At 42.6% G+C, this 16,507-nt stretch overlaps 1 protein-coding gene across 2 annotated transcripts in view; it reads left to right on the top strand.

Annotated features, from left to right (window-relative positions):
- The first annotated feature begins 485 nt into the window (after window positions 1–485).
- The window catches only part of RFTN1 (raftlin, lipid raft linker 1), a 150,863-nt gene continuing 134,841 nt past the window's right edge, over window positions 486–16,507 (top strand). Inside the window, exons 1-2 of one of the 2 annotated variants that reach the window (XM_053263724.1) lie at window positions 486–617; window positions 15,388–15,545. In XM_053263724.1, the coding sequence (XP_053119699.1) occupies window positions 15,401–15,545 (145 nt within the window). In that variant the 5' untranslated portion in view covers window positions 486–617; window positions 15,388–15,400. The remainder of the gene's footprint in view (window positions 618–15,387; window positions 15,546–16,507) is intronic. The other variant, XM_053263725.1, reaches the window with a different exon arrangement.

Here is a 16,507-nt window from a genome sequence, read left to right on the forward strand (position 1 = left end):
GGATTGGTCGGGCTGTAACAACACTCCACCGCTACTTTGGGAGAAATCCCAGATTCTGGGCGGGGACGCTTCCAGGCCGGTCCAGGGAGAGTCCAACTACTGTCTGGGGAAGCAACTGCCCGGAGTTCGAGGAAAGGTCGTTACTCGGGCAAAGAGAGGGAGGAGGGAGTGGACGGAGAGCTGTTGGGGGAGTCGTCTTCTTCTTCTTCTTCTCCTCCTTGGCGCGGTGGCGACTGACAGAGCAGCCTCCTTTAGAGAGAAGGAAGAGGAAGTGTCGCGGTCCTCGAGCTCAGTCAGGAGTTGCGCCTGCTGCTCCCCCACTGAGGCGAGGCGCCTCCCAGTCCCGCTAGCCTTACCTCCTCCAGCAACTGCCGACGCGCCGCCAAGTCCGCTGCTCATTTCCCTGGGGGCGTGGAGAGGCGCAAACTTTCTGCGCTGCAGTGCACCGCGTGGGGAGCGGCTGCTCGGCAAGGCTCTCGCTCAGGGACTGAGGAGGCGACGGAGAGAGGGAGAGAGAGGCGGCGTCCGCCCAAGCAGGGAGAAGACACTGAGCGGACCCCAGGTGGAAAAGGAGGAAAAAACACCCACCCTTGCGCGCACACCGGGTCGTCTCTCAGGTAGGGGACCGTTACGCTAGGTGCGTTTGGGAGGCGGTGGCGGCAGGCGCCTTGCCTCCTGCTGTGTTTTTCTAAAACGGGTGTCTGGCCGCAAAACCACCAAATTCTCGGCTGACGTGGAGCGCCTTGCCAAACTTTACTATTAGTGCGTTTGTATGTGTGTGCTTATCCTTTGCCTTAGGCCCCCCCCCCCGTCTGGTGTGATCGCTACCTCGGTCAGTGGGCTAAGGGGGCTTGGGGACCCGGGCCGTTCAGGATAAATATTGGCGTTGCTTTAGGTTAAACGACTCCGGTTTCATTGAAACCTTCTGGCACCGCTGCCAAATAATTTCATTGGAGCCGAGGATTCCACCCTTATGTTTTGGAATCCGAAGTCAAACCATATGTGTGCCTGAGGATGGAGAGAGAGGGACACGGATAGCTTAGATTGCTAGAAGCGCTCGTGTTTGTCGTCTTGATGAGTCTCTTTCCTGTCTCTTAAAGAATCGAGTAGGTGAAGGGGACAAGTTCGGGTTGGGGAGAATGAAGCTTGTGTTTTGCTTGTGTTCATGCATTTGCCTCTTTCTTGGAAGTTTTCTGAGGAGGCATTTTTTCTGCAAACCCCTGCTTGCCAGTATAAACTTAAACTATAGGAGGCAGCAGGGGAAGAACAGGAAGAAAATCAAGGTCTTTTATATCCTCTGTATGCACGTTCTGAAACATACCCAGTCCGCACTAGAATAGGTTACAAGGTGGAAGCAAGGCTGCTCTAAAGAGAGGGGAAGGGAGGAATGTCATTAGTAAAAGTATAAAAATGTATACGTGTACATCAGTACTACAACAATGTGGACTTAACTTTTTATTCCTGCTGACCTTAATCGGTTGCCACTGGCAACTTGCTGTAAAGATTTTATATTTCCCCGGTGGGTGATATAGCTGGATGGACAGCCAGAGATATTTCCATCCAATATCTCTGGCTGTCCATCCAGCTATACCACCCACCCAACATCTCGCTGTCACTTGGTGTCATCCTTGGGAAAGTCTTTCTTTTCTGAATCATGACAAGGCAGTGAAATCTAAATTCTCTGCTGATGTTCAAGAAGGGCCTGATCCAAAGTGGCCTGAAAGGTCTGGTAATACTCTCTATAGATTTTCACATGAAGGAAAGCAGACCTGAGTCCTTGGGTTCAAAGATTGTCACCTGTCAACCTTAAGGCTTGCTAAAACCAATACTGTAGAATCGTTCAGCCTTTCTAAGGGCTGTTTTGCTTCGGCTCCATCAAACAGGCAAGAGCTTTCAATAATTGACTGTTTTAAAACAATCTTTTAAAAAACCCAATGTCTTCCATCAGTTTGCTTGTTATTAACAGGAACTGAAAAATTTCTTCAAAAACAAAATAGACTAAGCAGTATCTCTTATGGCACTAGCATCTGTTGGTGTTGTGTGTGCCAGTTCTTAATTTGACATACAATTGAACAGTTTTTTGTATGTGACTTGAAAGCTTGCAGACTTATATACCAAGCCAGTGTTATATTTTTCGAGGAACACACAGTAAAAACTATGTCTATAAAATACTGAACACATAAGTACCCAAAGTTAAAGGATGTGGTGATGGTTGTACAATATGAATTGCTAATCTAGGTCATGATAAGCCAGGTAAGTCTTTGGGACGTGAGAGAGTGCTCTTTGTCATCTGGTAGCTTCACACAAACCTGGTTGTTCTTTAGGATTAAATAAAAAAGTTCTAGGTTTTAAAAAAAGTTGTTAGTTAACATTAGGTATTGTTGTGCCTCTCTTGAATGCTCATCTTAGCCAAATGGTTGGTCATGTCAAAATGTGGTTGCAGCATGTTTCTGTAAACATCTCATTTTGTCTGATACCAAAAATTTAAAGAATAAGTACCAGCCTTTACTGTATGTGCAAAATAATCAGCAGTTTTTCTCATATTTGAGCCTTCTGCTTAAGGCTGAGGCCGACATCTGGACTAATGATGCCTACATAGTTCAGAGTTTCATGCTTGCAGTAGGGGAGGAGGGATTTTAACCAATCCTCCTTCCCTCTGCTGCCCCCAATGCCCTCTGGAAATGTGTCCCTGAGGGTCCTGCAAACCTCAGGGATGTATATTTTAGGGGTGGCAGAAGGAAGGGGGATTGATAAAAATCGCTCCTCCCCTGTTGCACACACATAACTCTGTTCTGTGTATGCATTAGTAGTCTGGATGTATGCCAGTGTGTTTTTCCTCAAACATTTTTAGTTTATGTATATAGATGTCGGGGGTAATCAAGTTTGTTTTAAAATATGCTCTTCCTTTCTCACTCTCTCACCTGGCTTTGTTTCCTCACCCGCAGAGCCGAGCACTGAATTAATTACATTAGAATAGGGCTGTACAGTTTCGGCCCGCCAGTTGTTGTTGGACAACAACTCCCATCCATAGTGGCCAGTAGTCAGGGATGATGGGAGTTTTAGTCCAACAGCTGGCGGGCTGAAGTTGTGCAGCCCTGCATTTGAGTTTAATAGCCCTAATAGAGTTCAAGGTCAGCATCTTCTCTCTGTATAAAAGGCTAAGGATGTATGTGGCAAACCCTGCCCACACAGTGATTTGTCAATCGGAGATAACAGAGCAGAAGCACCATGGTGATTGGGCAGTGGGGAATTCCATATGCAGATAGGGGGGAGGAGCCTGTGCTGGTTAAGGGCAGTTGGAATGCAACTGTTACTGGCCGGAAGATGTGATTGATGTGGAAAGAACAATCTACATAAATCAAAGGATAGTGGGCAGGGGTCTGCAAAGAGAGAGGTTGTGAGGGAGGAAAGAGCTCCTTCAGGAGGAGGAGGCTGCCATTGTGAGAATTAGATGAGGAAACTAGATGAACAAGAGAGAGAGAGAAAATAAGGGGAAGAAAGACAGAGGGGAAGAGTGAGCAGAGTAGAGGAGAGAAAGAAAGAAGGAAAGAAAGAAGGGAGGGGAAGAGAGAAAGAAGGAAGGGTGAGGGCTCAGGGCGGGCCCAGGTCTGTCAGTGGCCTGAGGGGAATGAGTGGCTGCCGCAGCAGTGAGAAAGGACCCCATCAACCACTGCTGCCATCCTGGTTGCTGCTGCTTGGGGCTACCAAGGCCATTGGTGGAGCGAGGCAGGCAGGTGAGGGATGGGCCTGAGCCTGTCAGCGGCCTGAAGGGAACAAGTGGCTATGGCGGCAGCAGCGAGGAAGAGCCCAGTCAACCACTACTGCTGCTGCTGCTCCTGCGGGGAGGAGCAGGAGCCGGGCTTACGTGAGGGTGGGGAGGTCTCTTTAGGGTGCTGTGGCTTGGCCACTGGGACTGGCAATGCCACAGCCACATCCGAGAGGGGTGAGGGGGATGGAGCAATGGGATGGAAGAGTGACCAAGAGGGGTGAGGGTATGGATAGAGGAGGAGCAGGAATGCAGTTCAGGTGAGGGTGGAGAGGTGAGGTGGCTGTGGCGGGGGTGAGGGGGAGCAATCAAGTACTAGTGCACAGATGCTCTGCGCGGGTTAAGCTAGTTAGAATTTAATATCCCTCAGGTTCTGGTCTTATGGAATCCTCTGTGGTGGGAGGGGCCGCAGTTTGGCCTTGGTCTACAAAAGAAGAGGCAACTTGGGAATCACTCGCTTCTGTTAACTTGCATTGTCTGGATTGCCAGCAGAAAGACTGGCAATGGACTGAGTGTATTTTTTGAACAGTATTTAAATCTTTTTTCAAGCTGTGTGTACATCTATCCATTCCATTTAGGCCAATATGGATTGATGGTTTTCATAGTTTGAAGGTTTCTCAGTTGAGTTACTAGATATGATTGATAAGGGTCATAACAGATTTTATTTTCTCTCCAAATCATGTTTCCATCTATCTTGATATCTGCATCCTTTCAGCACTTTTCAGATAGGAGGTAATGCATTCATAATTGGCAGCAGTAATGTTTGGCCATGTAGTGTGGTGACTTATTAAATGTGTGAATAAGAATGCTTTTGGGTGCATGTAAATATCTGTCTGGAAAAAGGAAATTATAGTGCATTTCCTCCTGAGGCAGTGCATTGCATCCCTGTCAGAACCAGGAGGTGTCCTGGCTCTTGATGCTCTCAGCAGCATTATATTCTTCTGAAAAATAGGATCTTAATAGGACTCCCCTTTGAGTGCATGTGTGATGCCCTTAGATTGGCCGGAGGGTTGCTGTTAAGTGATGTAAGGCAACATTGATTCTTCATAGGAGTCAGCATGGAAACTCTACAGCACTTTCTAATCTTGACTGGGGCAACAAATTGAACAAGATATTTCTGTAAGGCAGAACTGTCAATCAGCAATCAAGCCAACTGAGTGATAGATTTTTAAAAAGCAAAATCAAAAAACCTCTAAAGATATTGAGACTGTTGCAGTTAGGATTGAATGATACTGCAGTTTGAAATCTTTAGATGAAAAATACAATAGCCATTTTATTTAAACAAATAGTTATCTAATATGTATTTGTGTAAAAACTTGATGTTTTAGTAACTTTTATCAGCAAAATCTGCAACCTTAAAAATGGTTTCGGTTATTTAAATCTTGTTGAAGTCAGTTAAGTTGAAGTATATCAACTGTGGACAGGATTGTGATTGGAATTAGAATATTTTCCAGTGGATATGTAGAGGGAAATGCTCTGTGTTTCTTTTCCTGCAAGCACTTTGTTTCATAATCGAAGTAGTGTTGATATTTCTAATCCTTATAAAATGTGTGTGCAGAATCTGGGCCAGTCTTGCTACACTTGATTCCCACCCCCACACCCCACCACACACAGTGCTTTCCAGTGTATTAGTGTCAGCTTTTAATATTGGTGTATTAGCTCCAAAATATATTACTGCTTTACAATCCCATTGGTCACAGATGTGACTACATTTGCTAGCATCTCCAAGAGTCATTTTAACTTCCATCATTATTATTTTGGAGACATGTAGCTTAAAATATTGGGGAAGGTGTTTTGGGTTTTAAAAAATTGTTTGGGCAATGGTGATTTCTTTCCCCACATCCTGTGTTAATGAAACTGCTCTGGAGTGTTGGCTATGCACTCCTGAGTCCTGACTAACTTTTGGACTGAGCTGGGGAATCAGTGAATCTAGAGAGAGCAGTTCATTACAGAATATATTTGTGCAATCTTTGTCTTGGAAATCAATGACAGAGTTGGCGTTGGCACAGCTGGGAAATGCCTGACTAACAAGCAGAAGGTTGCTGGTTCGAATCCCTGCTGGTATGTTTCCCAGACACCTATATCGGGCAGCAGCAATATAGGAAGATGTTGAACAGCATCATCTCACACTGTGCGGGAGGAGGCAATGGTAAACCCCTCCTACTAAAGAAAACCACAGGGCTCTGTGGGCACCAGGAGTCAAAATCGACTTGATGGCACACTTTACCTTTAATAAGGGCAAAGAAAGGAAAAACTGATTAATGCAATACAATATTAACTGATATGACTAATAAGACTAAATGCTCACAAAGAGGGGTTTTAGCTTGAGATCCAAATTAAAATCAACTCAAGGCTGGCCAGAGAAATGGGCCTTGAGAAAACAGCTTTAGGCTTTAAAGAGAGCGAGGAGGGAGGGGAGCAAAAGAGTTTGGAGCATAGGTTGATTAGTATATTAATGGCTTAGGTCCAAGGTATTTAAGAGAGCGCCTTTTCTTCTGTGAACCCTGTCACCTATTAAGATCATCTAGAGAAGTCCAGATGTGCTTGCTGCCAACTCGTTTGGTAGCAACTCAGGACTGGGCCTTCTCTGTGGCTGCCCCAGGGCTTTGGAACACACTCCCTGCTGAAATAAGAGCATCTCCTTCTCTGTTTGTTTTTAGGATGACCCTGAAGACATACCTATTTTCCCAGGCCTTCAACTGAGATCAAATTCTATAATAATTTTTACCTTCATATGACTTTTAAATGTTTTATATTTTAATTCTGTACACCGCCTAGAGATTTCTGTACTAGGAGGTATATAAATTTGATAAATAAATAAATACATTTATCTGAATCATTCCAATGGTGTGTCGGGCACTTGTTTATCATCGGGTGCTGAGTGTTCTCTCTCCAGGAACAAGCAGGAAAAAGGGATGCAAGAGTGGAGGCAAGCATGCTACTTGGGAGACAGGAAGCCAGTAAAAGTCTAAAGGTGATCTGATCTTGGGAGATTAGTTCTCTGATGCAGCCAAGCGTGCTGCGCAGATTGTACCTGGAGACAGGTACAAACTGGAGGCTGAAAGCAGAATTGGCACAAGAACCAAGGCACAGCTGGATGGAATAACTGATGCCAAGACACAAGTACACACAGTGGGTAAATCTGGTGAAGAGAGACACTGCTTGATGGGATTTGGGATACAAATAGGCAAGGTCTGCTCTCGGGCCATCCACGGACCACACCTCTTTCCTTATAAGGGTGACATCTGTGGTGGGGAAAAAGAATGCATGTTGCTGGTTAAATGACTAGTGTGTGCGGATCTTAAGGTACAATGAAGTGAAAATAAATAGTCAAGGTAACCTGTGTGTAAAAACACTGAATAGGCAGAAATTATTTCGTGTCAGAAAGATCTTCCTGATGGAAGATTGGATTTTAATGAGCACTCCTCCTGTGCTTCCTGCCAACCATTAAAGTTTTTGTTAGAGGGTTGAACCTACTGCAATCTTATCTGTTCTTCCTGTGAAGGTGATCAGCTAGAATGCTATTCCTTTGTGCCAAAAAAGAGAGGCGTTTCTGCTACTCCTTAGCTTAGAGAAACAACTTTTAACTCAGGTCTACGCAGCATTCTCATCTGTACTTGAACAGAGAGGGGAGCACGGGGAATAGTTCCCCTTTCGGTCGCATGTTAGGCTTGACCTGGAGTTAACTTCCCATGCTGCCTGCTAAATGACTTATCCTTGGGAGTTAGCCCATGTAGGCAAATGCTGACCCCGCGATCCTGAGAGTTCAGATAGTCAAAATGGAAACTACAAACCTGCAGTTCCAAATCATATCTAGGGGTACTGCTGGGAGCCCCCGGACAGGCTATTCTCTTAATAACTGGGGCAGAGAGCAATGCAGTTCTGAGTATATGTGCATGTGTAGAAAACCCTCATTGCAAGGATAGCAAATTAGTTAATTGCAAGGACAGCAATTGCAGTATATATTCTTCTTTGTTACCAAGATTTTCCAGGTTAACTAACACTTCTAAAGTAATCTGTTTATGTAACTGATGTGCCACCATACTACATCACTGCATATTACACCTCAAGAAAGGAGGTGCCCAGGTCTGGGATCTCTTGTCCTTGGCTCTTAAAAAGACCATCAATGAATGGCCTGAGATCTCTCTCTCAGGCGTACCCGTCACTAATCCCATGTGTGGCAGCTGTCTCAAGAGTTCATGAGCAGCTGCTGGATAGCGATGGGGACATGCGGGAGGGAAGAAAATGGTGACGGCGGGGAAAAAGACAGTGGCAAATGGTGGTGGCGGGTAGCCGGCTGGCGGACAGGCAGAGAAAATGGCGCGGGCGGAAGAAGGTGGCAGAGAATGGGCAGGAAGAAAACAATGGCAGCAGGGGGCGGAAGCGGCGGCAAACTAGAGGCGCAGATGCTTTGCGCCTGGCCCAGCTAGTACTTTGTAAATCTTATGTAGCTTTTTTTTTAATATTGCAAACTACTTTAGGTGCTTTTGTCAAGGCAGAAAAGCAGGATAAAAATGCAGTAAATAAATGTGCATCTATATAATGCAGTTCTGGGACTGCTGTGGGAAGATATTTGGTTAAATAGTTGACATAACTTTTTCCCCAAGTGTTACTGATGCTTAATTGTAGTGGGCCATCAAACTGTAGTGCATGGTGTCTTTTTTCATTTAACCATATGTCGTTCCATATGCTGCTGAATCGTGGATTGACATGGCCTTGGGAGCCCTTGAAGCTCAACATCAAAACTATATTTCCAGCATACATGGCAGGTGTCACGTACTAGGTCATCTTTTTCCTATTTTTTCTCCCCCCGCCCTCTGTGTGTGTGTTTGGCGGGGACTACTTGCACTTTCCTCTATACCTGTGAATAGATGAGGCTTAATGCACATATGTTAATTCCACTTCCTAGGTCCCAGTTCATGTACTTATTTGATTGGACTTACTATAACTTTGTACTTCTGTGTACGTTAAGCTCCTGTACTCTGAACTATGTATTCTTGTTTCCTTGGTCATGTGGAAGAAGAGTTCCCAAAACATTAATGGCCCACTGTTGAAGAATAGAGTGAATAGCCAATTACTTGTAATATTCAGTATAAGAAATTAAATCTGCATCAGAGCTTGGAAGTAAATGGAGGCAAAGCAAACTTTAGGGAAAGACTTGTGTAAGTGTTCTCATACTCATCATTTCCGGTGCTGCGTCCAGCCCACTGTCTCGGATCCCATTTATATGTTTTCCCAGCATGCTCTCATGTGCCTTATACTCTTGTATTTGGGCGACCAGTGTAACATTGGAAAATGAAATATCAGCATGGGTTTAGTCAGCTTTTATGAGCAGGGCTTTGCATATTGTAGAGCAGACTTCACTCCATCCATGAAATCTGATCTTTGAGTCTCCACATCTGCTGTTACACTACGGATCTGACTAGTCCAGCATGACTAATTAAATGAGCAAGATTGCTGATGGAAGCAATAGTTGAACCAGTCGCAGTAGAGCACCCTCTCCATGCCCACTTCAGTGGTCCCAAGCAAGGTTTGTGGAGGAAGTAATGCAAAAGTTTTTACTGTTTATTCAATATTGCTTAATCTGTGTCTTTTTTTTCATTACTTCTTAAATTGACCAGGGCTTGAAGTTCTAATTGATACCTGAGAAAACACTTCTATCAGAGAGTTGTGCTGTTGTTGCTGGCTGGGATTTAAATATCTACACGGAAGACAGAGGTAGTGGCAATTTGAAACTATTTTTGTCTGGTGGACCAGACCATTGGCAGAATTATGGGACATGTCCCTTTTTGAGGTGGATTTGGTGGGTGTCTGCTCTCAAATGACTAAAAGTAAACCTGAGAAAAACCTGAGTCTTTCTGCAAGTCCTCGTTTTTGCTGAAAGCAGCACATGGTGTTTGGCCTTCACCTACTGTATGTCCTTCTGGTCGAAACAATTAGATCATCAGCACCCTTTAACTGGGACCTGAAACTGTGTGTTGAGGTAGAAGGAAACATCTTGAGTTGCCACTGAAGCAGGTTTGAAGGCATCTAAGTTTATGGTGAAGTCCACTTTGAAAGTTTTTTTTTTTAAGCAAGCTGTTCCAAGGGCGGGGGGGGGGGGGACAACTTTGTAATTTTTAGCTTGCTTTTCTTGCATCCTGAATGTCTCTTGATTTTTGTATTTTTTTTTTGTTCTTGCTATTGCTACTGCTGTGAAACTGAAAACCTCTAGTGATGTTATGTGCCCTGATATAATATTGAAGTTTGAACTTTGCTTTTGTTAACTGACAGAGACATTAGAGAAGAAACTAATTCCACCTTCTTCTTAACTTGTCTGTACCATCCTCTGTTTAGCTTAGCCTAATATCAGAGGCTTTCATTTTGCTGGAAGAGGAAAAGCCTCAGTCAAGATAAAGTGTACATTATCATAGGCACATATATCTCTTCATCAAAAGTATCATTTCCACGAAAGCAGCTTTTTTGGCATTTTTTTTTTTTTGAGCAGAGGAATATGCTATCTCAGCCTTTCTTGAATGAGTTTATAGTTGTCATAGAGGAAACCAACCTACTCTTCTTGTCTTTGCAAGTATATTTTTATTATTTGGTAACTTAAGCATTAGCCTTGTATCTAGCTTTGCAATATTGTTTGCAACATTGCATAGTCTTGCAATGTTGTTTAACATCTACATGGAACTGCTGAGAGAGATCATCAGGAGATTTGGTGCAGGGTGTTATCAGTATGCTGATAACACCACATCCATTTCTTCATGTCAACATCATCGGGAGAAAGCATAACCTCCCTAAATGCCTGCCTGGAGATGGTGATGGGCTGGATGGGGGATAACAAACTGAGATTGAATCCAGATAAGACAGAGGTACTTGTTGTGCGGGGTCTAAACTTGGGAGACTATTTTGATCTGCTGGTTATGGATGGAGTCACACTTACCCAGAAGGAAACAGGTATGCAGTCTGGTTCTGGATCCTAACCTCTCCCTGGTGTCCTAAGTTGAGGCCGTAGCCAGAGGTTCTTTTTATCAGCTTCAGCTGAAACGCCAGCTGCGTCCGTTTCTTGAGATCCATGACTTCAGAACAGTGGTACATATGCTGGTAATCTCCAGACTTGAATACTACAATGCGCTCTATGTGGGGCGGCCTTTTTACATAGTTCGAAAACTGAGGTTGGTATAGAATGCAGCAGCCAGGTTGGTTTCTGGGTCATCTCAGAGAGACCACATCTCATTGAATGAGCTACTCTGGCTTTAATCTTCTCTGATAACTCAGGACATTGTTTATCCATAGCTGGGCAATGGGCAACTTTTTAAACCACTTCCCAAGACTACTTAAATGGAATTTGTGCATATTCTGTTTCAGAAGTCTTGGGTAGTGGTCGGAAAAGTAGCTAGCCCATTAGAGTTGGTGGGTAAACTATGTATTCTGCTGAGTTACTGGTGGTGATCAAATCTTTTTGGAGCAGAATATGTGTACAGTAGATGGCCAGTGCGCATGCGTGGCGGCCTCCAAAATGGCGATCGCCAGCACAAAGAGGCCCAGAATGGGTCAAACACAGATTTAAATGGCCCGAACTGAGCTGATTGGAGACAGGATGGAGGCCGATGGGGGGAAGGGGAACCACTGGAGACTCTGCGGCTGCAGCAGCACCCCCTAGAAGCGATGAGTTGCGTTTTTTTGTTTTTACAATGTTTTTAGTTAGAATGCCCAGACTGGCATGAATTCGAGCCAAATTGGGGGGGGGGGGGTATGTTTTTTGGGGGCAAAACCAAACATGCCCGGTTCTGTTTGAGTCTTGAACCGAATCAGGCATACCTGTTTCATGCACACCCCTAGTGTACAACATTGATACTAAGCAAACAGTGACTCCTGGCTTGAGACTAGTCTTCTTTTTTTGGTGGCAAGGATGAGTAGTAGTGCTGAAGCTGAAAGTATATGTGATATGTGACCAAGTGAAAGTATGTGTGATTAAGCCTTAGCTGCTCCTTTCTAGCAGCTAAGGGAAAGTGACTTTTCGTCCTGCTTCCATTCCTAGCAGGTTTTCCTCTCTTGCTTTTCGTACTGGAAAATGTTGCTACCTCATGCTTGCGTGTATGGTTTTCACCTTGTTCCTTGGCAGTGTTCAAAACATAGTGTTCAAATTACAATTTAGAAAGCAACAGAGGGCATGATTTGAATAAAACTGGTGGGAGCTGGAAGGCAGGGCTTTTAGACTTACCCTCCCCACTATGATATGAGCACTGCTTGTTGATCCTTTGTAGTGCCTGCATCTAGAATGTATGTATCACCATTCAGGATTATGCTTCTGTTTCACTAGTTGGTAAGTTTTGCTAGTGGGCCATATTAACGTATTTTCAATAAAGCCTTCTGACAAGAATGAGGAGAAAATGGCAAAGGAATAGAGATTTGTGAGATAAGCTCTTTCAGGGAGTTGAGAGAAGGACCAGGCAGCAGCCCTTGGTAGGATAGACTGGGCCAGAGCGTTGCCTCTTTATCTTTTGTAGCTGCCAAAACTGTTTTCGCTTTTCTAATGTGTAGATAGCTTCTGGAGTCATATTTTAATACTGTAAATCAGGATTTTCTCATACTTGAATCCCTTTCAGTCAAAGGCACATGATTGTTTAGGTTTAGCAAAGAAAGAGGGTAAGACTGCCTTAGCTAATGACCATCAATATTAGAGGTATTTCTGCCTTACTGTGAAAAGATGAGCACTGGTCAAATGATATTTTTTTGCATGCTCTCTGCTTCTCCAAGTGGTGAGAATGTCCAGGAGGGCAGTGCTACCTGATAATTTTGTTTCCTTTTGAGGTGAGACCACTGGAGACTTTTAGTGTCTCTGTACTGCTTGGTTTATTTATAAATGTATAAGGTAGGGATAGATAGCAATGCACTCCTACAGGCAACCACAGATTCCATCAGACCACATGTAGAGAGAGACAGAGACCCGTGCACCCTACTTGTGCCTTCAGGCAGCTTTCAGCTCTGTCTCTTCCAAAAACTGCTTATATTTTTCTTATCTTCCTTTTACATTCACACATTAGCCCCTCTCATCAGGTGGTGGTAAGTATATGTCAATTCTGATGCCCTTCCCACTTCCAGAATACTGTAGCCATCCCTATACCTCCTCTAGGTATCATCCGAGACATGAACCAATCTTCCTTAGCCATTAGGAAATATTAGCATCCCAGGTACCTTGACTAGGAATCCTCTTAGAGCCAGCAAAACAACAGAGAGGCCATTCTCACAAATCAGACTCCAAGCTTGTATTAGTACTGATCTGTTGGCCTCCTTATTCATAGGAGGAATTCCATTTTTTCCCTGTAATAGTTTTGATCTGGTCTGGGAGTAGTTTGTGTGAGACTTTGAATTACATGATCTGTGCAAATATGCTTTGATTGTAGTTTCTATACTTATATGATTTTCAGTCAGGAAGAGAATATTAATACCTATAACTCATGCTGTACAAAAATATAGTGACCAGCTTCATCACACAGTCACCTGCACAAGTTGGAGCTTAATGCTCTGAAAAGCGTCTATTGCTTGACAGAACTAGTCCTCCATGTTTTCAGATGAGGGATTTGGTGGGATGATCTTCTGTGGGGAAGCAGAGAGTGGGCTGGGGTGCTGAATGCTCCCTGCCAGGTGCCCAGGATGAAAAAATGATCATGCCTGGTAAAGGGTTTATGGGGAGGAAAAGTGATGAGCAGAGGAAGTGTTGGGTACTGTTTTGTGCTTTTTGCTTCTCAACTGGAAATTACCCCACCTATCTACCGTTGTTTTTTTCAAATATATGGATTTGCTGCCACCATAGCTAATTCTGCCCATAACTTTTCTAAATGCCTTTCGGTCTATTGGCAAAAGAATTCCAACTAGGTTTTCGTCTTGAATATGATGAATTGAGGACTTCAGAGTTGGCTGATCACTGAAATGAGTGATCTCATTTTTAAATCTCAGAGGGTAAAAGACAGTGTTCTGCTCTCGTTGTGACCCTTCTTCATCACTCAGGAGGCTTTAGAAAGAATTCAACTGTAGATCTTGATGCTTCTTTTCCTCCACTAATATTGGTGTACTGGCTGTATCTTTATATTCATCCTGTTAACAATTGTACAGTCAGAGGAGATGGATTTTCAGTCTTGGTTTATCCATATGGCTGAACATATGAATGATTTCAGAGTCTCAAGATCATTGCATTCATAGAGGAATAATTTGTTAATCTAAATAAAAAATGAGCTTTCCCTCAGTATTCATGGTATTAAAAGCTTACATTACTGTATTTGCGGTTAGGGAAAAATATTTGTCAGTAGAATGTCACCTCCCATGTTTTGCATTTAATATATGTACCTCATTTTCATACGGAGCTTTTGTTATATTTTGATATCTAGCCAGAAATAGTTTAGGATGGACTTTGTTTTTAAGAGAAGAAAGAAAGATGAAGCGAGTCTGGGACTGGAATTTGGTGGCTCACTGTTTCAATCACTAGATTTGGCTTTGTTCAAACCTAGTACTTTCAATTCAGTGCTAGAAGCTTGTAGAGGGGGAGTATCAATTTTCCATGGTCTATTGGTTTAATAAGTGCATGCTCCTTTCCCCTGCCACAAATTCCATTTGTTGATATTTAATGAAAAGTGACTTGGAGGTTCTGTCATTGTCCCAGCTCCTTCTGTTGCCCCGCCTGTTCAGCTTCTGGGGCTAGAATAGACATTTTTGCTTGGGGACAGGATATTGGACATCCCTGTATTCGTTATTGGTATATTGCTGGTACACTTGTGGTACATTGGTACCAAATCCCGCTAATGCTCTGATACAACTTTCTGTGGCTGCCCCTTCCTTCCTTCCTTCCTTCCTTCCTTCCTTCCTTCCTTCCTTCCCCATACAAAGTAAGTAAGTCTATAGCAAAACATTTCCTCTTCTAGAGATTAAAGTCCATAAAATCTAAAATGTTGCATGACATAAAATGCATATTTAGACCATTTATGCTGAAAACTATAATACTTAGCATGTGCTATGTTCTGATGTCTGCTTATTCATAGTTTTGTTTTGTTCTGACAATGACTATCTAAGGATTCCTTGATGTCTTGTTGCTTACCCTGACCAAAACCTATTTCATGTGCTGTTCCCCTCTTCCATACAAGTTCTTCCTACCTTCCAAGGTTTGCTTAGCATTGCATTAGTATGAACATGGCTCAAGCGAACCTGCTAGGATTGCCCTAGTAACCATGGTTTCAAACTATTATTAAAAGCATCCTGGTTAGCTTTAACAACATTTATACTGATGAAACTCATTATTAAAGAAGGGGAGAGTGCATGAGAATCGAAGCTTTGTGCACTGTGGTTCACTGCGATGTAGTTGAGTAATAGATATGTTATATATTTTAGTATGAGTTAGTTTTGAGACGATGCCTGTAAAAACAATGGAACAGTTTAAAAAGTGAAATCAAAGAATGCTAATGCTGGTAAATACAATTCAGTCTTAACTAAAAGTATATTTGACATAGTGGATTAAATATAGCTGGCTTAATGTCTGAAGGCCTCTGGAAAAATTACTAATTCTTTGTAAAATAACTGAAATCTTCAGCAAGGAAGATATTTTCAACTATCTAATGAGTGTTTTCCCTACTCCATCTTTGTAGACAGATTTTTGCAATGGGTTGCGGATTAAACAAGTTGGAAAAACGTGATGAAAAACGGCCTGGTAACATCTATTCAACTTTGAAGAGGCCTCAAGTAGAGACCAAAACAGATATTTTCTATGAATATCGCTTCTTGGAATTTACAGCTTTAAGTGATGGTAAGTCCATCCTCTGTCTTTAGATTTTAAAGGCATCATGTCTAGATAGTTATATTTCATGTTGATCAGTAGCTCTATATGGTATTGTGCATGCTATCATGCTTGTTTCTGCTTTAAAATAGATTTGGTATCTGTGTATAGGTACAGTACTTGTTTTTGCTATACGAACCCTTGATTATTCATAAGTTTTGACACCTCATTAAACAACTAGGAACCTTTTGTGCACCTTAGTTTGTATAAAGTTGCTACATTGCTTTTTGGATTGTTAGTGGGATCATAGATTGAGAGAATGTACTAAGAAACTCACCTTTTGTTGTACATGGAAATGTTGACATTACTTTATAATAGTTTTTTGTCATGTAGTTATTTTAAACAATATAGCTATTTTTGACCTTTTCTGTTCTTATAATTAAAACTTGTATAAGTCAGTGAATGCTGTACCATTTCCTGACCTGTTCAGTGCTCTTTGTTTCTTTTTGTTTCTTTTTAAAAACACTTACAGTACGGTATTAAAAATAACTTGTTAGCAAATGAGGTGGTCATGTTCTCTGGTCTTGAGAGCGTAGTCATGTGGAAAAAAATCTTGCTTTACATTGCTTAGACAATGCTTAGACTTATGTCTTATCTTATATGAATTTTCTTGCAGAGAACCCATAACAAATATGCTGTGTTTAATTTTAGCATTAAATTTCATTACTATTTTTTCCATGGGGGGCAGTTGTGGGGATTCTGTATTTCTAAAAGCCAATGGAAAGTGTGCTTTGTGTGTTAAATTACGCAGCATACAAAATATGGCTTGGGCATCTTAATTCAGTAATCTTGTTCATCATGTGGGAAAGGTGACTATGAATGATCTGTCAACAAACTTCAAAGCTGATTGACGTCGCTCTGGACTACTAGAATTCCTTAGAATTTTTCTCTGAAGAATATCAATTGTTGTGGTATTGTGTTGTATAGAAGTC

This window comes from Hemicordylus capensis, chromosome 6 (assembly GCF_027244095.1).
Source record: "Hemicordylus capensis ecotype Gifberg chromosome 6, rHemCap1.1.pri, whole genome shotgun sequence".
NCBI classification, from domain to species: Eukaryota; Metazoa; Chordata; class Lepidosauria; order Squamata; family Cordylidae; genus Hemicordylus; species Hemicordylus capensis.